Raw genomic sequence first — 23,137 nt, 5'->3', positions numbered from 1 at the left:
AAGCAGGATGAGGAGGCAGATGATGAAGAAGAGAAGTCAGAGTGAAGACCAGAGTTATGGCCTTTTAAAGCTTAGATTTCAAAAGTGAACTGTTCCTCTAATTATAATGAAATATCTTAAAGGCTGTCCACATAGTGGTTTGGCAGTACTAAATAAGGCAGGAAGCTGTATTAGCTAAATATATTATTTTGCACCAACAATAAGTTATTTCTATGTTACAACACCTGCAGTAGTCACATATTTAGGCCATTATTAAAACTTTAACAATGCTAAATATCCGATTAAAGTTTGTCTGCAGAGCACAGTAATGTAGTAGGGTATTGAAGTTACAGTCTGGTGTTAGTCTTACTGATGTCATGTGTTTTTTTTTTAAATTATTATTATTTCAAAATGCTTTAGTAAGGCAGCCGGTAGTTCCACACACTGCACTGAGTACCTGCCCCCAAACTGTCTGTGCACGCCTCTGCTTACTTTCATACTCGTCTCAGCAGAAGGAAGTTCATCTGTTTGTAATGTTTCTGCTTCAGAATGAAAAAAAAAACATGTCTGAGGCGTGTCAGAGCAGAGGAGAAGGCGGGAGCAGTAAATGTAAACGAAAGCAGGAAACTATGACTCACAGAGGGAGAAGCCTGCGGCTGTGCAGAGCTGTTCCATTGGTCAGTGCTCACACTAAGGATTTCTGTTGACCACCAACTTTCTCTTTAAGGTAAATCGTCTTTTTATTTTAATCTTTAAAGCAGCAACAGGCAAGAGATTCAGCCTTTACACCCGAGTAAAATGGATAATACTTTAAAATAAGCTTTCACTTGTCTTAACAAAACCTGTGACATAGTTTTCCACCAGGAAGCTGAAAAATAAAAAGAGACAAAGAAGCAGCAATAAAATAATTGCCCCTCATTTGTAGGCGCTAACCTGTCAGCATGAATATAATAAATCACTAAAGGGTTTGAAGTGAAGTTTATGTGTTTCAGTTGTAAGGGAGGAAAGTCCTGGAGGGAAGAGTGGAACAGTTAAGATGTGTAGTACCTGTAAACAACCAAGCAACCACGTGTCTGTGTGTGTACTGTAGACAAACCAGAAATTCAGCTTCAGACGTGTTGGTGCAGATTCTCAGTCATCTGGTTTTGATTCAGTTCTGAACTAAAGTCTTTCAGATGAGCGGTGAAATGTCCTGACGCTAAAATTGTTTTTTTATTTTCAATGAGAACAATGATTCATTTCTTGTTTGTCGTGTAACAATATTAAATCCAAAATGTTGTTGATTCAGTTCAACACTGCAGGTGTTGTTCAATGCATCTTAAAATAAACCTAGTGTTTTAATTTTCCCCTTAGACACATTCTTCATTAACCATACTAGTGGTATGAGGGTTCGCTACCTTACTGCAAACTGAAACTCACAAAATATGATTTATGGCATTTAAAACATCTATAAACTCCCAAACACTTTCTCTAGAATTCCTTTTACATTTCTCCTTCCACCATGACTCATTCAAAGTTCATTTATCCTGTGAAGTTTTACAGTTTTTGGATGAATTGTATTGAAATTTAGCAGAAACATTCACTTACGTTGTGTCACCAAAAAATCAACAATAAACTCAGATGTAGTATTTCTTATGAGATGAGGAAACCATAATTAAGAATCTCATTAAAACATATAATACAGGGTAAAAGTGACCCCATGAAGGTAGGGGCAGAGCTCTAGGGGTTTGCAGGGTGGCTCTACCGACCTCTAAAATCTGATTGGATACCCAAAGTGCCTCAGGGGATTGACAGGTCACCAGAGGAGGACAGAGACAAATCTCCAGACCTGCATGGGTCACTAGTATATCTACACTAGTTGGAAGTAAATTTTAAAGTGGCTGCTTCTGTTAAAGAAAACCTTAAAAATGCACAGGTAATAAAGACCAGGTACTTTCCACACTGATATCGTTTTTACCTGAGCTTTTCCACATGCGGTTGTTGATGTGGCCAGCAAAAAACAAACAACTTCTCTCAAATTAAAATATTTATATTTTACAAATAATTGGAAATGTGCACAGAATTCTGATTTCTCTTTTTAGCTAAGACCCTCTGTGCTTACAGAAAGAGGAGTTCTGCCCTTCGCATGCATACACAACTCCCCACACTTCCTGAACTTCAGCTTAAAAAGTCTTTAAGCTAGACAGTGATTGGAGGCTATGCTACTAGTCAGTTGTGATTGGCAGGTCCCGTCCTTGCGTCTGCTCCGTCTGACACAGGTTTCCTGTTTTTCTGCGACTTCTGCAAATCAGACATATACACACAGAGAAGCAAAGTGCAGACTTTCTGTCTCAATACCTAAACTATGTTCACGTCTTAGAAATTCCCTGTGCTACAAAAATACAACATGATCTCATCTCAAACCACGTGTCACTTCCACTTCTCTTTTCCTAACGACTCAGCGCTTGTGACGTTTTGATGCACTGTACAAGTAGACCAGAACAACGCTGCAATCAGATGTCTGATGAAGGTCATACATGTGTTATTCATTCCAAGACAAATTAAAATATCTGACACTTACTGCTGACTAAGCTACAGCTACATGCAGAGTTGTTCGTTAAGTCTTTTTTTGCAAGTCCAAGTTAAGTCTCAAGTCTTTGACCTCTAGTCCAAGTCAAGTCTAAAGTCATATAGGCTCAAGCACAAGTCAAGTCACAAGTCACATTTTGTGTAATGAGTAATCTGCCATGCGACACCTGCTTTCTGGCCTTCTTCACACACGGCATTACTCACCGTTTCTCTACCAGCTTTTTGTAACAGCGCTGATCTTTAGCTTATACCGTCCCTCTGCTCTGGACAGTTTCTTTGCTCTACTGAATTTGTAAAATTTGCAGATGAACATGGAAATTAATTTAGATTAGTAAATGTGCTCTTAACACATAACCTAACTATAACTTTTTAATGTGTACAAAAAGAAAGAGAAATTTACACTACAGTTTGAAGCATTGATTTTCTGAATGTAGGGCCAATATGTTACACTTCACTGTAACATAACACACTATATTTCTCCTTGTTTTTGTGTTTTGGGAGATAAAATTGAAATTCTAACTCTATCAAAAGGAAAATATTCTGTTGTAATGGTTGGAACGTTCTCAGCTGTCGGAGTCATATTAAGACACTGGAAATCACCCACACATCAAACACTCCAAGAGTGGAAAATTCTTATGAGTAAGACTGCATCATATGAGGTTATGTTGGCCTAAATAAGGCGTAAGGAGACTGTAAAAGTGGAAATTTAGTGACATATTTCTTTCATAATTTGTCATTTGTTTCTCTTTCGCTGCTCACCTGGCTTGTACATGTTGAAACTTTTGTTGCTTCTTCCTCTTCAGCCTCTTTTGAACAGGACTACTTAGAATTTAAATGATGTGTCCTCAGGATATCTGGACTATCAAAAAGAAACTGAAAGAGTGAAGGATTTCCAAGCATTTCAACAGTCAAAAGGATCAAAATAAATAAAAAAAAACTCTTCTTCCAGATTAGTATGCATTGTGTCTGTCAAAAGCGTGATGTTCATATTAAATCTTTTCATCATGTAAACACAAAACCGATTTGATCACTTTTTCCAGCATCCACGTAAACATGTCAGCTGGAATGTCTGAACAGATTGATTTTAACTGGATGGAGGGAATTTTTGTCCATATAACCATAGCTACTGTTAAATAACTCACTGAGGTTAGAAAATAGACTAAAATAAGTCGGCTACAAACACTCTCATGTGTGCATACACAGGCCATAAAAATGTCAGGAAAGTGCTGTGGATGATCATTTTCTGCAGCATAGTGATAAAATTTCAAGTTTAAATGAAAAAGTTTCATGTTATAAACTAAATGTGATCTCTGTCTCTTCAGACAATCATGGAGGTTGTGGAGCACATCATTTCTGCTGCTTTGAAGATCTACAAACTGGTTGAGAAGGTAAAGATCAACAAGAATCGCTGTCGCTGCATTTCTCAGCGAGTCAAGCAATTGGAGGAGCTGGTGAAAGCCGTCAAGGAGAGGGATGCAGTCAAAGTTTCACCTCAGGTAAAAAATGCCCTTCAAGAACTTTCCACAACCTTGGATTCAGCTCAGGAGCTTATTGACAAATACACCAAGGACAACTGGATAAAGCGCCTCCTGAAGACCGGCAGCCATGAAGAGGAGTTTGACACTGTGAACAAACAGCTCACTGATGCCTTCCAAATTCTCAGTGAATATCTGAATTTGGAGCAGAGCAATGCGATGTACGAGTTGTTTAAGCTTGCAAAAGATGCTGAAGCCTGGAGAGAGGATGATGAAGAGATAAAGAAATGTAAGGAAACTTCTCTTGGCTTTGCCTTTGTGGAATGGTTTGAGCAGATACCACCTAAATTATCTAACTGTGTGGGTCCATGTTAATCCTTTGAGTGGTTTTATGCATCATTCAGTGTCAACATGTTCTCACTACCTGCTCATAGAATATTTTATGAAACATTACGCACCACATTTTGTGCATTTGCTACATATTTCCAGCAACACGAGAGATCAGTGCACCTGCGCAGCCTGCACGTTGGTTCATCTGAACTATGGTTCAGTCAGAAAACTTCAGACAATGACAGCAAACCATGACCAAGGTTATGAGTAAAACTACAGTTTCTTGGTAAACTTGTTAACATCATTCTCTCTCTCTCTCTCTCTCTCTCTCTCTCTCTCTCTCTCTCTGTCGCTCACTTATCGATTAGTCTAAACGTTGCACAAAGTCGATGGCTTTTTTTAAACTGACTGTTTTTGTTTGGATAGGAGTTACAGTATGTGTCAATGTGCACAAACGTGGTGCTGTTTAAAATTCTGTGTTAAAAGAACAGCATGATCCTGTTAATGTTGAGCTAGAGTGGGAAAGAGAGACACACAGTGCTTGTCAGAGATAATGCAGGGGTGGGGGGTCGACGCAGGGAAAATTAGCTGAGAAACTTCCTGTTTAGCAGTGAAGGTTTTTCATCATCATCACTTTATTTATAAAGGAGTTAACACCAGCCACAGCTGGACAAAATGCTGAACAACAAAGTAAAATAAAAGCATACAAAGCATAAAAATAACAACATAAAATAATTTAAATTAATAAAATATAATGAAAGTGGTAAAATAGAACAAAACTAAATCCAGACAAAAAAACCTAAATAAAATAAATCACAAAACTAAATAAGATCACGTCTCAGGTTGGGTTGAAGGCCAATGAGTAAAAGTGAGTTTTAAGACAGCAAGGGAGTCTGGCAAATGTTCAAAATTAAGTTGTTCCAAAATGTATGTACACAGAGAGAGAAGGTCCTGTCTCTTCTGATCCTACATTTAGAACTGGGGATGTCCAGAGCAGCTGATCAGCTGACCTGAGGGACCGGGAAAGAGCATAGCAGTGGAGAAGATCCGATAAATAAGGTGGAACAAGACTATTTCAAACTTTTAAAACAAACATAAGAATTTTAAAACGGACTCTAAAGTCCACACGCAGCCATTGGAGTGAAGCCAGAACCGGGGTTATGTGCTCTCTTTTGCAGGTTCTGTTAAAGGTTGTGCAGCAGCGTTCTGAATAAGCTGCAGACTTACGAGTAAAGGCTGACATCCTCCAATATAGAGGGAATTACAGTGTAACAGGAGCAAGGTGAGGAGAGGGGGGGCTGTGGCCCCCTCACTTTCACCCAAAAATATAACCCTTGGGCAGAACACCTAGATGAGCCATAGCAAGACAGGACAAATAGATGACCAAAAACAACATTTACTGTCTCCTGCTCAACACAGTGCAATAGCAAAGGACTGTTACCTGCAGTGATTGTAACTTAACTATGCACTGACCTTTCACACTCAAAGCACAGCAATAAAAATCATAAAACACATGCGGTAAAACAAAAAAACAGTTCAGTCTAGCAATGACACAATCACCAGCCATACTGGAGTCTAGCAGGAGAGAAAGACTATAAAAGGAATAAAACAATAAAAAGTTGACAGTCAGTTTTCAATAAGAACAAGTCATAAAAAGTACAACCATTAATAAAAACCTCTCCAGGAGCGACCAGGGTGAACGACTGGACTTACAGCGACCCGGTTTCTTAAAATACACGAGAAGTCTCTGATGTCGGCTTACAACCGAGACAATGCAGCACAACCTGTTCATACTACACGGTTGAGTCGTCTCGCCACCTCTGCCTTGGTCGCTCTCAGATCAGGCAAGCAGAGGTGTCCATCAGTTTATTCAGTGTACTGGAAACACTGACAAACATTCTGCGTTGTTTGCAAACTCCAATTAAATGCCTAAATTTTTTTTATAATAAAATAATAAATAATAAAAATAATTATATATATATATATATATATATGTATTTATATATAATTTTATTTTATTGATTTTTTATCTTTTATGGGATCTAATACGTCTGTCAACCTGTGATGCTGCAATATCAATTACGTGAGTAATTTTGCTGCCATCAGAAAATCTGGATCCTGTTCGACATTTTCTCTCATTTGCAATATGCCTGAAAAACTTTAGAAACTCTGCTGCCTTAAAAGTTAAAAACATCTTTTCAGATTTTTTCTTTTTTATTTCTTTTTTCCCTTTTTTGTAGATCTTTATGAACCAGAAAAGCCCTGCAGAAAAAACAGAGCTCTGCCAATTATTTATTACTGCCTTGCCTGACGGGCTCAGGATGTTATAGAAATATGTTAAATATCTATGCATTAAGAAATCATACATCATGAGAAGTTTGTGTATCCCAACTTCTCCCATCCTAACTTTTCCAGTTACAGGAATCTCTGATTTGACCTCCAGTGACAGAGTCCTGATCGTTTTTGAAACACTGACACAGCAAACTTAAAACAAATCAGAGGCTGATCAGAGTTCAAAGTGCTGCTTCCTTTGTTTCATCTGGGTTTGCTTGTTCCTCAGCCATCCTGGACTATGAGGAGGCCATGAAGAAAGAGTTGGAGGAGGTCAAAACCAGTGTGAAAATAATCTTGAAGATTTGTGAGTATAATTAAAATACACTGAAGTAAAATCTGACACACCTGAAGATTTAAGAGGTTTTCTCATTATTTGGTTTACAACAAAACTATAAATATCACAATTATAAGTTTAAAAATTCAGCTGCTGCCTGTGGCTCAAAAATGTCTCTCAATTTTTTGACTTGTTGAAACTGGTGGAAGATCTTTACTTTTTCATCACATCATCATTTGTGTTGCTCCAAAATCTGAAAGTATCCTTAATTTACGCCAAATAACCATATGCAAATATTGTGTTATTGTGAGTCCTAGTTCTGTAAACAATGTCATACATGCACATTATCACTTACAACAAATGACCCATAGACTTTCACTTCATTAGTTTCACCATGCTGTTCTAAATATTTAAATCAGAAACAGAGGTATAAGTAACACTTCCTGGATGCTTAGCTAGGTAATTTATTAATTGGTTTATATGAACAAAATTATTGTAAATGTGGATCATATAATGGATTTGCTTTAATTTGATTAAACATAGATGACAATGATTCAGACTAAATTAAACTATATCTGTAAAATAAGTCTCCTTCACCTGGTTAGTGAATATCTTCACATTTACTAGTTGCTAGGAACCCGATGACATGAGCACTTACACTGGCTTCTTTTATTGGCTGTGTGTAAATGTCATTTTATAAATAAAATGCATTATTATTATTATTAGTAGTAGTAGTAGCAGTAGTAGTAGTAGTAAAAGTAGTAGTAGTAGTTGCAGTAACAGTAGTATTAGTTCACTTTGTGATCGAGTGAATAGTCGTTCTGTTTAAATATTCTATGACGGGCTGCCAGGTTTAGTTGAAAACATTACCAGAACCCGCAAATGAGAACCTAGTTTGGACCAAAGCCAGCTATTGTGTGAAGGGGGAAGAGCATGTTTCCACTTAAATAAAAAAGAAGGTGTCTGGCCAGTCGAGTTGTAAAGGCCAATACACTGCTTTGTCACGGGGAGATTGGGTGTTGTAGGTGGGGGGTACTAAACAGGGCCATGCAAGGTTGAGGACTAACATCCATATCAAGCACTATTGCAAGTGTGTCAAAAATTTGGCAGTAGCCGGTACAGCTCGGACAGGACCAAAACGTTTGCATGGGTAAATCCTCGCCAGTCAAGCGTTTGTTTAGTGCAACCTCGAAGGTCCTTACAGTGTAGCAAACCGTGTCATGGACGACGTGTGAACTAGCATGAGAATTTGGTCCCACTGGTTGTCTGGTATTGGTACTCCTATCTTCTCCTCCCAGAACGGCTTCAGACAAGTCAGATGGTCAGAGTTAAGCACAGTTTTTCAGCGCAGTTTTAAATCACAGAGATGGAGCATCTTTGGGGAGGGTTGAGGGTGAGCAAAGAATCATTTGCTCCATCAGTAAAGATGGTTTCTTTGTACAGGTCCTTGACAAATAGCTGGCCTAAATTTTGGCAGATATTAAAGGTAGGGTCCTTTCATGGAGGGTGAAAATAGATGTTTTTTAATAATCTGAGCTAAAGCTGAGGGTTCATTCTAGCCATAATGTTTATTAAACTGCATCCAGATCTTCAGTAAGTTAGAAAGAACAGGGTTCTGAGAGACACCATGAATCTTGAGAGGCAGTCACGCAGTAAGGAGGGACTGTAGGGGAAGCTTTGAGGATCATAGTTCTATCTAAACTCATGAAGGCTGTCAGCTCCTCTGTCAGGTCAATGAAGAAGTTTGTCAATGTTACATTCCCAATAATATTGGATGAGATTGAGTAGTGAGAGGTCGCTCAGTTTTTTGGTAATTTGTAAATAAACTTTTTCTAATACGGGGTTGTTTATTCACCCACAATAATGGGAATAAACGTTGCATTACAACATTTAATAAAGCGAGAGAAAAAAAATTCCCCAGAGTAACATGGCAAGTTTTCCCACTACTCCACTCCTAAAGAGCGATACGACCCAGGTGCTTTTCCATCATCAGCATTTACCAGGCCATGCTCTGCTTTCTTCAGATCAGAGATTACTAGTAGTTCCTTCAGGACCAGAGGGGATCAGTCCTTTCAAGCAGTGTCACCCAAACATTGGAATTATCTGAATTAATTGAGATGTTTAGATTCTGTTCATTCTTTTAAATGCTGTTGTAAACATTTTGCATTTAAGTAGGCTTTTACCCCTGATTTCCACTGGGTGCGTGAAAACCACGTTCCAGCTGTGCCTCGGCCTCCGCTGCTATTCACGGCTGTTTTAGTCAATGGTTTGGTTTCCACCGGGTGCGCCGCAGCACGTGTCAGAAGCATCCCAGAAGCACCTTGTCACGGCTCTCCGCCAAATTTATGTGTTGAGTCTATTTTTGACGGAGCACGCACCCAGAATGCATCAAAAGCTTCTGGTATTTTTCAAAATAAAAGCCCCTGTGTGCTGCTGAACCATGTAAACATTATGTGTTTAACCGGTCAGGGTTTTTTTTTTTTTTCATCATGGACGAGACATTTATCCTGGAAGTGGGGAATCACAAGATTCTCCAATTCTCCTGTGAGTTTGTGATCTCGCAGATCCTGCAAGGTGGACTACACCCGCAGGTGCTCCACACCTGACACGCTCTAGTCTACCATGCCACGGGTGTCTTTAGTCTTTTTATGCCTTTCAATTTTTAATATTCATATTTAAAAGCACTTTGTCATTTTTATCTGTGAAAGGTGGTCTATAAATAAAATTTCCTTCCTTTCTTCACAGTGGCTGAGAGAGAAACCCCTCGTGAGGAAATCCGAAAGATTAAACCAGAGGAGCTGACGTATATCCCACAATTTCCCAAAAAGCCCATTTTGACCACACCAACCTCAGAGGTCTTCAAAGGGCAATATTGTGGGTTCACAGTGGCCATCAAGAAATACAAAGTCCCCTCCAACACCGACCTAAAGTATGTACCACAGCTCAGCACAATGCCATATGAAAATGGATGTAAATATTAATGTTTTATTTAAAAAGATCATTTAATAAATACATACAGTTACAGATTTGCATGTGGATTAGTTTGTGAAAGACTGGATCTGTCACCAATAAATTGTCAATTTAAACATTTCTCCTCATATATTTCTCATATACAGGAATTTGGAGGATATTTTCAACAAGGAAGTTGGCACCTTGAAGGAGTTTGAGTCACCCAACATCCTGCGAATGTTTGGCATTTGCATCCTGGATAGGGACAGTGAGTAGTCAACTTCATGGATGTCACACAGATACTGCCAGGTATTCTTCATCTTTAGAAATAAAATGTTCCCTTCTGATTGTCTGTAGCCCAGAACCCTCAGTACCTCATCATCCAGGAATACTGTGAAAAAGGAACTCTTCGCGATGTTTTGAGCTCTGCTTGCGAACTGTCTTGGCCCATGAAAGTTCGTATGTGTCTGGATGCTGCACGGGGACTCTTTCGGTAAGTCTGCAAAGACCTTTTCTAATTATCAGTGATCTCTTCAACACAACATGCTGCAGTAGTTACAGGTCAATTTTCTGATGTGCTGTATCCCCACTTGTAAACAAAACCAAGGGTAAACGGCCTCAAGAGACTATGTCTTTTATTCAAAACACTAGCCGCTTAGGCAAATCTTCACATAAACCCTCTGGTCCAGCTTTTTAAGATCACATGTGGTAAAGGATGGGCACAAATGGAATATTCCCTCGGGATCACAAAGTTTATTAAAAAAAAAAATTAAGACAAGGACACAAATAATAAAGCCAATTAAACAAGGGATCAATGACAGTAGTCATAATAATAATAATAATAATGGATTAGATTTTTAAAGCGCTTTTCAAGGCACCCAAAGCGCTTTACATTGTGAATCCATTATTCATCCACTGCTCACTCATACCTGGTGATGGTAAGCTATGTGTGTAGCCACAGCTGCCCTGGGGTAGGCTGACGGAAACGTGGCTGCCAGTCTGCGCCTACGGCCTCTCCGACCATCACCGAACATTCATCCACACATTCATACACCAGCGATGCCAAGTCATAGCTGACACAAACCCTGGGGAAGAAGGCGTGGGTGGAGGCAGGCCTGATCCAAACTTCATCCCATAAGACAAAACCACCTTCAAATGAAGCGTAAAGAAACCTAAATACAGATAAAAACATGCACTTCAATTCACACGAGTAGATAAACGGAAAGGGACTAAAGAGGAGAGGTGATCACCTGTGCACCTCAAACTCGACCCTGCCAGCTGCCACCACCACAAGGACCCCACACAACTCACTGGTCTGGCAGCCCAAAAGCCCTGAGGGAAGGTTTTTTTTAAGTATTAGTTTACATCAGGGCTACTCAATTCAGTCCTACGAGGGCCGCAATCCATCAGGTTTTCCATGTATCCCTGCACCAACACACCTGAGTCAAATTAGGTGGCTCTAACAGCCAATCAGGTTCTACACAATGACTCATTCATTTGACTCAGGTGTGTTGGTGCAGGGATACATGGAAAACCTGCTGGATTGCGGCCCTCGTAGGACCGAACTGAGTAGCCCTGGTTTACACAAAATGAAGGCAAAAAGAAAAAAGTACTATTTAAAACCAAATGGACCGTTGGAACGAAAACAGCAGTGGTGCAAAGGATTGGCGCCTATATAAAAAAAAAAAAACAGATAAAAGAAAGTTAACTACAACTTAGTCCATATGAAAAGCAACATACAAAAAGAAAAAGTAGTAAATAAAATAAAACTGATGCCTTACCTTCTACCCTGCAAAGGGCTTAACCCACATTCACGTTCTAACAGGCTAGATACTTCAACAGTATCTACAAAAGAAGCAGAAAAGAAAATGATTTAGCGTGTGCTGAACACTGATTTCAGAAGCAAAGAGCTATCACCTGGTGGCAAGATGTCATGCCACCAAAATAACAGTACAGTAGGCCACGAACGCACACCTACAGGCGTTCTGGCTTTTATCTTGGCTGCAAATAACTTCACCAGTGTGCACAGTTTGCAAACCTGGAAATATGCTGTTTCTGGTTATGGCAATTTGGAAGTGACCTGAGGCTTCCTTCTGTGTACCGGTTACATTCAAGTTAGGTTAACTGGCAAAAGGTCAGTAACATGACTGAGTGTGAAAAGAGCATCTTAAAGAGGCAGTCACTCAAAAGGTTAGATTAGATTGGACTTTATTAATCTCACAGTGGAGAAATTCATTTGTTACAGCAGCTCTTATTACAGAATAAAGTGCAGAAAGCAGACAGAATAAAGTGAACATGCATCACAACAAGAAGGTGCAATATAAATTATTTACAAGAAAAGAAATCTAAGAAAAACAAAAAAAAAATATGTAGCATTATAAATATAAAAAAGTATATATATATATATATATATATATATATATATATATATATATAATATGCCTATATATATAATTGACAGTGCAAGAAAAACAACCTCACAGACTATATACATATTTACATGGTGATGGTGGGATATAAAGAATATGATGACATTGATAATGGGGGGTATTGCACAGTAAAATATAAATAAATATTACACAGTATTATGACTATACAGATAAGTTGTACAGTCTGACAGCAGTGGGAATGAAGGACCTGCGGTAGCTCCTTCCTACACTGAGGGTGTCTCAGTCTGCTGCTGAAGGAGCTGCTCAGCCCCTCCACAGTCTGGTGCAGCGGGTGAGAGGTGTTGTCCATGATGGATGTGAGCTTGGCCAACATCCTCCTCTCACCCACCTCTTCCACAGAGTCCAGCAGGCAGCCCAGGACAGAGCTGGCCCTCCTGACCAGCTTGTTCAGTCTCTTCCTGTCCCGGTCAGTGCTGCTCGCTCCCCAGCAGACAACAGCGTAGAGGACAGCAGAGGCTACCACAGAGACATAAAATGTCCTTAGCAGAGGCCTGCATACTCCAAAGGACCTCAGTCTCCTCAGGAGGTGGAGGCGACTCTGGCCCTTCTTGTACAGGACGTCTGTGTGGTGTGACCAGTCCAGTTTACTGTTGAGGTGAACACCCAGGTACTTGAAACTGTCCACCAGTCAATGTCCTTCCCTTGGATGTTCACCAGTGTGTGGGGTAGTGTCCTTCTCCGGAAGTCAATCATCATCTCCTTGGTCTTACTGGTGTTTAAGCACAGGTGGTTGAGCTCGCACCAGTCCACAAAGTCCATGATGACTGACCGGTACTCCAGCTCGTTCCCCTCAGACACACGGCCCACAATGGCTGAGTCGTCAGAGAACTTCTGGAGATGACAGCTGCTGGTGTTGTAGGTGAAGTCCGAGGTGTAGAGGGTGAAGAGGAACGGTGAGAGCACTGTTCCCTGAGGGGCCCCCGTGCTGCAGACTACCACCTCAGACACACAGTTCTGCAGACGCACGTACTGTGGTCGGTTGGTGAGGTAGTCGATGGTCCATGCAGCTAACTTTCCATCCACTCCAGCTCCATCCAGCTTCCCCCACAGCAGCGCCGGCTGGATGGTGTTGAACGCACTGGAGAAGTCAAAAAACATGACTCTCACGACGCTCCCAGCGGTCTCCAGGTGAGCCAGCGCCCTGTGCAGTAGGTAGATGACAGCATCATCCACCCCGATGTTTGGCCTGTAGGCAAACTGCAGCGGGTCCATCGCGGTGCACACCACGGAGCGGAGGTGACCGAGGATGAGTCTCTCCATGGTCTTCATCAGGTGGGAGGTCAAGGCGACGGGTCTGTAATGGTTCGGTTCCTTAGCGTGTGATATCTTAGGAACCGGAACCACACAGGAGGTCTTCCACAGGACAGGGACCTTCTCCAGGCTGAGGCTCAGGTTAAAGATGTACCTGAGCACCTCACAGAGCTGGTCTGCACAGGTCCTGAGCAGCCTGGGGCTGATGCCATCTGGTCCTGCAGCTTTTCTGTTCTTCAGCCGCCTCAGTTCTCTCCTCACCTGGGCCGATGTAAGGGAGAGGGGGGAGGTGGAGGGCAGTGGGGGGCTGGTGGTGGAGTCCATTGGTGTGGAGTGAAGATGGGGGGTAGGTGAAAGTGAAGGTGAAGATGAAGCTGGTCGGGGGAAGGGGATGGTAGACGCTGGTGGGCGGATGGACAATAAGAATCATATATCATTCCTCAATATATAATTGGGCAGTCTGTGAATATTTCACCATCGACAGAACATGATATCTTCAAGTTTCAAATAATGTGGTGACATCTTTTTGTGCAAAGGACAACCAAAATCTTGCGATTTTTTTGAGCTCACTTCCAGAAAAACTTTCAGAAATCATTGTCTGAGAACACAGCTTATCATCTAAGACAAGTTATTTTCAGTGTTCATGATGGGAAGGTCTTATCAACAGCTTATAAGTCTAAAACTACCCACCAGTCAGTCAGGATTGAATGAACTTGTTGGATGAGATATGTTTTTAAGAACCAAGAAAATAAATAACAGCTGTCTTTCTATCATAGCCTCAGCTGCTTCAGCTGGATTTATGCTCACGTATAAGCTATGTGCAGGTTTAATAAACATTTAACGTACAGTCCTGGTCTGGGTTATCATTGTTGTGTCTGGTAACGTGAAGAGGTGAAAGATATAACAAACACTTCACCTGTATAATGTCTTGTGGGTATGTCAGTCATTTCCAGCCCTGAACTGCTGCGCCACATCTTTGCCATGCAAATGAACAAAACTGCATCCTCACTGCCACAGTAGGGCATTAAATACATTTTGGTTTCCTATATATTACTGTCAGAGTATGAAATTTGGCATTTGCCAGAAGGCAAACTGGCAGAATCCAGAATAATATTGTCAGTGGAGCTTGATTCTATTTATCTCCCTGGTCAAAGTACAGAAACAGTCCCATGTTGTTGGTTGAAGAGAGTGGACTGTCTAGACCAGGGGTGGCCAATGTCCGTCCTCAAGAGCCACAATCCTGCAGGTTTTCCATGCATCCACGCTTGCTGCATCAGTGAGGGTTAAATCACTTGTTTCCAGCTGAGACATCATCATCCGTGCAGTAATTGTCCAGTGGGAGGCTCTTACCTATTTGCTTAGTTAAATCCAGGTGTATTTTATAGAACTGGCATTAATGAGCATTAATATCTTCCAGATTGCACCAGACAGAGGCAAAAAGTAAGGTTCACGGGAACATCAACAGCAGCAAGTTCTTAGTAGCTGAAGGCTACTTAGTGAAGGTAATGATGCCAAAATGTGCTGGAAGTACATCCAAACTACTGAAAGGTAACGGTCTAACCTTCGTTGTTTTCAGCTGGGAGGTTTCGAGTTAACACAAACAGAAACAACACTGAAAAATGCGACAAAGGAGAAATCATCAGCGATCAGTTCTCTGTGCTACACCTCTCCCCAACGTCTGGAAAGCATCCATCACAAGTACAACAAACAGTGTGAAATTTACAGGTCAGTGTCATTCTGTGCTCGCTCTGCAGCGTTTCAAAGCAAAGAGGTTTATTTAATAACAAGGTCATGATCAGCAGTGCTTCCTGATTTAGTCAATTTAAAAAAAATTTAAAGTGCAGGTTAGCTTTTTTTTTTAAAGACAGCCCAGACATAAAGTCAGCTGGGGGTGTGTGTCGCTGCAAGAGTCTTATTCAAATAATGGCATCAGATGAGAGGGTCTGGATTATATGGAAATTTCAAACCAGCTCAATAAGCTTTGAAACCTGTTGTCTTTCAGCTTTGGCATTGTCCTGTGGGAAATTACAACACGTAAAAACCCTTTTGAAGGTGAGTATCTGCAGAGCTCTGTTAAAATCTGCAGTGACAACTCTTCATAAAAAATCTTTTTAATAGTTAGTGGAGTCATATTCATGTAAATATCCGTTATTTGGGACTTTTAGTTTTATTTTAAGAAAGTTTATATTTCCCACTCATGCTTGTGTTTGGGGTCACTTTCTTTCTCTTGTCATTACATTTATATGCACATTATTAACAGGTTTTCAATGTGTAAACAGTCCTCTTTCCTCCAACAAGGCTTTGTTAAATTAGCTGTCATAAGAAGATTTTAATCTGATTTTAAAGTTAAAGATGAATCACCCAGATTGGACCAAACAGGTGCGTCAACCAGCAGTCATCAATCCCACCAAAGGGTCTGGTTCAGGATGGGACAATCTGATTCTGTAAACCCTGATCTCTGTTGGATTTTCACAGCCAACCGTGCCCTTACAAAACATATAGAGAATAAAGAATGGGCACCTACGTCAATAACACACAGGATTGTGGGAGTATTTGCCATTTTGGATGTACCCACAGTCTGTTTATATTGGGTCTCCAGCAGCTCTTGTCTTCTTAATCTCCATCTTATATAGAATTTCTGATGAGTATTTCATCCTGTAATTCTTTTGCTCGAGTTGCGTCTTTGGCTGCAGCAACAGCAGGAGAAAATCTGACCCATCCTGTAAAAATGTTGGTCCTGCTCGTGGAACAGTGAAGCAGCTTTGTATGGAGGTATTTTCCTATCTTTAATCAAGAGCATAGCTGTTTGATTTAAGAGCAAGATTTCTTGTTTTCACACTTAAATATTATGATCCTCTCTCTCAAAACTCTGCTCTTTCACTCCAAATGTCCCTTCTTGCCCTCAAATTCTCCCCTTCAGAACTCTGCTCCTCTTCTCAAGTTTAGTGTTGCAGGTTCAAATCTTCTGCACTCAAGTTTGGTTTCTTTTCCTCACATTCAGACACATTCTCTGCGCTCTCAAAACTTGTGCTCTTGGATATTTTTTCCTCTCTCTCGGGTTGCTGAATAAGCCGTCTGTCAAACCTCCTCCAGCCAATAGAATACGAGATAAATGCTGACAGAGCAAATAGTCCCTCCTTCTTCAGGGTGCACTTATTTTAGTCTTGAAAGCAAGAAGGGACTTTGAGTGTGAGAACAGAGTTTTCAGAGAGAGTAATATGATATTCGAGCATGAAAACAAGTCAACTCAAATCAAACAATTATGCTCTTGATTAAAAGTCAGGAAGTTCCCCATGCAGAGCTGCTCCACGGTTCCACGGAAAGGATCAACATTAGAGAGGATGGGCCAGATTTATTTCTTCTTTCCTGGTTTAGTACTGATCTATTTTTTTTTACCTAGTTTTCAAAATACCCAGTTGTCTCATATATATCCAAAATTAGATGATATTTACAACAAGATTCCGTACAAGCATATAAACAGCTACGGTATGGGACCACTGACTTTTACTTTTGCTTTAAAGTGTTCTCCTCCTTCTGTCAGGTTTCACAGATGTTGAAATTTATAAGAAAGTGTGCAACAGCACAGATGGCTGTCCTCTTGATCTTTCTGACATCCCTAAACCCCTGCAAACGCTGATCAGTACTTGCACAGCTTACAATGCCTTTGATAGGCCATCTGCTGGAGGTAAGCAAAAATAATTCTTATTAGTATGTTTAAATTTTTATTGATCGTTATAATTATATATTGTAGTTACTTAACCAATAAGGCTACAGTTGGTATTTTAAAATAGACAAACATCTTTGTGGTAACCAAATGTGTTTGTTTCCAGTAAGAGAATAGGAAAAAGTAATGCTACAACACAGTCTGTACAGGGGAAAGGTCAAGTATGGTGTAACGTACAACTTCTCGTTTTTCTCTTCTACAGTTTTGAGGGATGAATTGTGCAAAATGGAGCTACAGTCAGAGGAACAGTAAAACCCTTTCTACTGGTTGGGATCCCTTTTAGGAGAAGATCCAGCTAAATAAAACAGATTTATAACTGTTGGTAACATCACTCAAAAACATTGACTTTTGTCACAGCTGATGGAAGCATGTCTTTGGCTATCTGGTAATGGTCTGTAAGGTTTACAGGGTTTGATTTTTTTTTTCTCTCTAAGTGTTAAACTCTGTTAAGTTCATGTCTGGGTTTGCTGTTCGTCTCAACTGTCTACACACCAGGGACCTCATTATGAATGCTTGCATACCTTTCATAGTAAAAAATGGCATGCAACTAAATCTGGGAAAGTACATACATACACCCAGAAATCTTCAGAATTAAACACGTACCTGTGCATCTGCACTTGAGCTATGAAAGAGATAAATCTTTGAAATTGGCACATTATTTTTTTAACACAATAACGTGTTAAAGTTAGTACACAAGCCGTATTAAAATCTGAATTTGACATTATTTGTGCATAAGAAGCTGATTTTGTGCATTTACATGCTTTATCACAGTGGTGAACCACCAAAAAAAAACAAAAAAAAAAACACTTTATCCTCCTTATTTTTGAAGATTTTTACCGTTTTCCAGCCTTAAATTTAGAGGATGGCTGCAAGATGACTCATTTAATACATCACACAATCACTAAGTCGTCGTGTGGGGTTCACGAACACTAATACATCTTATCTTGGGGGTTGTAGCTCAAAAAGTTTGAAAACTACTGCTTTAAGGAATATGTTATTATGTTATTAAAGAAAAATTGTTACCACTTCCTGGTTGTTACTTGTGTTTTTGACACTTAAAATGCAATTCATTTGTTAGACATTTATGAAAAGCAAAAGAATAGTAAAATGAAACCAACAATATAAAAAGGACAAGCAGAAGACGACCAACAAAAGGGCACTATTGCGTATGAAAATTACTACTAAGGGACCCTACAAAACCAGACGGGTTGAAGTTCACTAGACATGGCAGAGGTCTTAGCAGAATGCTAGGCTTCTTAAATTAGAAAAGCCAAGAGAACAGAAGATGGATGGTACACACTTCTAAGCAGTAGTGTCAAAAGCACATTTCCAGGACCACCCCACAGATCACCAAACTAAACTTTTCAACAAAAACAGTTTCATTACCCTGGTGCATGCTTAATCCATAAAACAGTGATCCAAATCCCAGGTGCCAAACTTGGGGTGTTCATGAGGGACGTAGGCTCTTCCGGAATCTGATAAAGTCAACTCAGTAATGCAAACTAAGGTATTGTCAAAAGATAGTCCCTCTAAAAAAAACAACAACAAACAAATTCCAACAGAAAGTCTGTTTTTGTATCTGTCATCTTTTTCTGGGAGTAAGGTCGGAAGGAGTTCCTGCAGGTCCTCGAAACTGGCCAGGAACAACCAGGAATATTCGGAAGTTTGGTTCCACATGGTCCTCTTAGTGTGTGGGGAGGGGAGGGTGTATTCATGTAAAAGGTGAAAAAATAAAATGTCTAAGTTAAAAGAATAAATGTATATACTCATGTTTTTAGACATAATGCTTTGTCCCTCGTCAGAAATCCCTCGACTACAATTTCCAGTTTTTATTGCAGGGACCACAGACTTCACTAAAACATCATAGTCTAGACAAAAATGTCATCCTGCAATGCAGGATCTTCATCTGGGTCGTATGAAGCACTTTGTGGGAACAACACTGGTCCACAGTGTTTTTGACAGTTTGAGTAATCATTGCTCTGCAAAATGCAGGTTGCAAGTACAACATTAGGATCATCATTCTTCTCTTTATTTTGTGTGCTGTTGCATACCACAGATTATCATGTTCATCAAGACAATCTCATGTCTCATAATCACCTTCATCCCAGTCATCTCACTCAACCACACAGCCATGACGTGCATTGCTGAGATTACTGTTAGCATTACAATCATACACATGACTCACACTGTTGGAAACTTTTCCATCTAGGTCCGCAACAGCGTTCTCTCCAAGTCATATTAACAGTGCCCTTCTCCTCTCTGCTAACTAGTCTCCTAAATAACCAACTCCCCTAAATGACCCACCAAGCCTCGATTTCTTCACTGGATTTGAGACCCTAATGATTTCAATCCCCTCTGAAGACAAGAGACCAACTAGTACTTTCTTGCAGTGCGAAAGATGAATTCACGCCGACTTCTCAGCGATTTTCACTGCAGGGGGTGTGGTTAGGAGCACCTGATACCTGATACCGTCCCAACACAGAGAATGCCAATGCTTCTTCTTGGTGACTTTAAACAGGTCCCAATCTCCTGGTCTCAGGATTAGCTCAGACTGCTCTTCTTTCTGAGGGATGATACAAACAATCTCTTTTGCAGTTGAAGTTTTCACCAAACAGTCCGCAAGAATGAACTGAAAAGGATTATTTCAAAAGGAAGGAGCCCTGTTTTATTAGGGGTCACTATCATGTGTAAGTGTGACACGGGGGGAGAGCGAGCAAGGTGAACAGAGGGAAACAACATCAAGTGGTGGTGGAAAAAAATCTTTTTAGCAACTTCTGTGTGAGGCTGCTTATCTGGGACTTCACATCCTCCCTGATCTCCTGCTTCAGGCTCTCTTTCCAGCTGGGTTGTTGGGGTGGCCTCAGGAATGGCTGTGAGTTGTTTGTGTATTTTGTTTGCTGGGTTCCACCCCGCCTGGACCAAGCACACGGCTGGGCTCCTGCTGGCTCATCTACAACAACCTGTTTTTATGGACTTTCACGGTTTGGTTTAGTTTTGAATTTCTTTGTACTTTATTCTATTAACATGTGCTTTTTTTTAACAGGTTGTTCTGTGGTCAGTCAGGGCCTCAGGCCTGTGATGACCAGGGGGGGATTAATAGCAGCTCTTTCATTGTCCATTTTAAAGTTTGTTTGATAAACATTTGTTTTTAGGCCAGCCACCTGTTGTCCTGGTGCTTATAAGAACATGCGGTTTCTTGTTTTACTTCCTGGGGCAAAAGTGTAGCAGTTTAGGTTTAACCGCAAAAGATGACAACGGCAATTGGATACACCAGTAAAAATAAAGGCTCGAATGATGCACCAGGGCAGACGGATTTACAAAACACTTAAATTTACACAAATCAAACACATTAAAATCTTAGGTAGGTCCCCTTTTACTGTATACCCAAGCAGCAAGTGGGTGGTCCGACTGGGAGTTGCAACCTTAAACACAACAAGAGAGTTAACGCATGCAAAAAAAAAAAACAAAACAACAAAACACAAATGATAGCACTCCCTGAATGAAGAAAAAAAATAAAACACGGGCCACAACTCCAGGTAATCTAAAGTGACGCATCCACTACTCCGGGACACGGTCGGGACCAACTGTTTGACTGCCTGGAACAAAACAGCAGGTTCCTCCTCTACCGGAACGTGATGCGCCCCAATGCCCACTGGTTAGTCAGCTTACTGGAACACACATCCACAAGTCCAGGTTACTGATGTAAATGATCAAGGATAACCCTTAGTGGAACTAGATTCTTAACCATATATATAGGTTCCCACAGGAAGAGGAATTAAACAGACAGAATACTGCCAACGATCTTCTCCTTACTTGGCTGCCAAATGACTCCTGCTGTTAACCTGCCCAGGGTAACACCAACCTGATCAGTTGTCCGCCCCGCTGTAAAAAGTCCAAAGTGAGCATGAAACTGCCAACACCTAACAGAGGCAGAAGTGACAAAGTACTCATGGTGTCAGCAGCTAATGCTGAGCCACCTCTGCCATGACGGCTAGAGGTCCACCAGGGCCACCCAGAAACAAGGCAATGCACCTCAATCAGCAAGCTCCTGGTAAATATACAGGCACTCAGCTCCGCCCCCACTCACCGCTAATAGATTGCACCTGGGAAGTGCAATTTAGGGGGAAGAGGGGACAAGGTGAAAACCTTGACATACCAAAATCTGGGAAAACAGGAAACTGCATCACCAACAGTACAGAATAAAATCAAGGAAATGATGAGGTGGAGAGTCTGCTGCCAACATTTACCAGTCAGTAAAAGATGCTGACACTGTGATGACAGCATCTGCCACCTGCTGCCTCTATTCTGCCTTTCTGACATTGGTGATGCCGCCGTGCCCTGCAAATAAAAACTTTTTGCATTTGTCAATGTTGTCTATCAGGATCTCGGTCTCACATGCCAAACAATTACTCTTCTTCCCTTTTTTTCCTTACCGAGCCATCATGGAGATGATGTGATGAATACTTATTCCAGACTAAACTAGCTGAAGCTTTTATGGCCATAGCAGCTGCTATAACAGCCTGCACACAATGAGGTAAAGCCTGAGCCACAGAATCTAGCTTGATGGAATAATAGTTTAGAGGTCATAACTTCCCACCAAATGGAGTAACACAGGTCACAATCAGCCATCTGCACAAATGGTTTATAGTAATCTGGCAGTGCCAAAGTTACTGTGCTCAGCAAACACTTCTTAACCTGAGCAAAAGCCTTATCAGCTTCCTCAGTCCACTCAATGCAATATTAAGCTGCCATAAGCTGATTGTGAATGCTGTGAAGGAGTGGAGCTGTTAATGATCAATAGTCTTATGGGTTCCTGAGCAGAGCTGTATCGGAGGAAAATGGGGGACTTTTGGGCCTTCGGGGCGCTTGGTCTTCCCATAACTCACATCCTGCACCCGGTCCCACCGGGCCTGCTTTGAGCCTTTGCGCCATGGCACCGGGGGTTCCCGTCAGGGCCTCCTCTGCTCTGTAGTCTGTGGACATGCTGGATTGATAGGTCTCAGGCTCCTGCTTGCCTTCAACACATTCAAACGCAGGAGTGCTCCTGTTTCTCTTTGCTTTCTGGTGGTTGCTACGGTTGTTTGTGTCTACTTCTCTCTCTCTACAGACACCCTTGAAGATTGTTGCATTGCACGATGCTTTCTGTCTGCTTCGTGTTTAGATGTAGCAGGTGGATGTCTTATTTTTTATGTATTTTCTTATTTTTCTTTATTAATTCCTTTCTTTTGGCACTGATATAGTTTTACTATGATTGTGGCAGCTTAGTCTGTTTCTCTTTTCTTGTTTCATTTCTGTTCTTTGTCCCCTTTGTCCTTTTGTTCCCCGTCAGGTTTAATACATTAGTTTATTTATTGGCGTTAATATATTAGTTTACAGCAGACCAAGATAATTAAAAACACAAATAAAGTAATGAAATAATTAGAATTATTATAAAGTATTGAGGGCAGGCAGTGCATATATACAAGATATCTCCCTTTACAAAGCAGATCTGTCCAGCACAATTCAGCACACAGGTCACCGTTAAAAAAAATACTATCCTTCAAAAATTTCTTGATGCAGACAATTGTAGTTTGCTATATTATCATCAATTAATTTACCTATTTATTGTTTTTAAACCAATTTTTCTGCAGTTTGATATCAAGTCACTTTTAAAGCAACAAATTGAAAAATATTGTCTTTTAGGGGTCTAAACTGAAGGCTCTCGGTTCTTTTCCCATCTTTTGCTTAACCTAGCTGACAGCTGTTGTAAAAGAAACTGCACCCTACAAATGGGATCTTTTTAAAATTCTTTTTTAATTTTTAA

At 40.6% G+C, this 23,137-nt stretch overlaps 1 protein-coding gene across 2 annotated transcripts; it reads left to right on the top strand.

Moving 5' to 3' along the window:
- The first annotated feature begins 568 nt into the window (after positions 1 to 568).
- Positions 569 to 21,959, top strand: LOC121648165 (mixed lineage kinase domain-like protein). 2 transcript variants are annotated; one of them, XR_006011921.1, is made up of 12 exons: positions 569 to 706; positions 3,870 to 4,311; positions 6,913 to 6,990; positions 9,706 to 9,889; positions 10,077 to 10,177; positions 10,267 to 10,402; positions 15,028 to 15,112; positions 15,187 to 15,335; positions 15,613 to 15,662; positions 17,152 to 17,295; positions 17,537 to 17,933; positions 21,949 to 21,959. XR_006011921.1 is itself a non-coding variant. In XM_041998137.1 (11 exons), exons 2-11 carry the CDS (start codon positions 3,876 to 3,878, stop codon positions 17,584 to 17,586), a joined length of 1,413 nt encoding a protein of 470 aa, XP_041854071.1. In that variant the 5' UTR covers positions 569 to 706; positions 3,870 to 3,875; the 3' UTR covers positions 17,587 to 18,255. The 2 variants fall into 2 exon arrangements, 1 of the variants encoding a protein (XP_041854071.1); XM_041998137.1 differs by lacking the exon at positions 21,949 to 21,959 and having other exon boundaries at positions 17,537 to 18,255.
- Positions 21,960 to 23,137: the final 1,178 nt, after the last annotated feature.

The sequence above is a fragment of the Melanotaenia boesemani genome, chromosome 10 (genome assembly GCF_017639745.1).
Source record: "Melanotaenia boesemani isolate fMelBoe1 chromosome 10, fMelBoe1.pri, whole genome shotgun sequence".
Taxonomy (NCBI): domain Eukaryota; kingdom Metazoa; phylum Chordata; class Actinopteri; order Atheriniformes; family Melanotaeniidae; genus Melanotaenia; species Melanotaenia boesemani.
Note: the sequence above shows the minus strand (reverse complement) of the source record. Positions and strands in the feature narration are given on the sequence as shown.

Excerpts from the sequence above, each read along its gene's own strand:
- LOC121648165 (XM_041998137.1), top strand. The coding sequence starts at position 3,876 with ATGGAGGTTGTGGAGCACATCATTTCTGCTGCTTTGAAGATCTACAAA. Across the intron at positions 4,312-6,912 it reads TGATGAAGAGATAAAGAAAT|CCATCCTGGACTATGAGGAG; the intron begins GTAAGGAAACTT and ends CTTGTTCCTCAG. Across the intron at positions 10,403-15,027 it reads GCTGCACGGGGACTCTTTCG|ATTGCACCAGACAGAGGCAA; the intron begins GTAAGTCTGCAA and ends AATATCTTCCAG.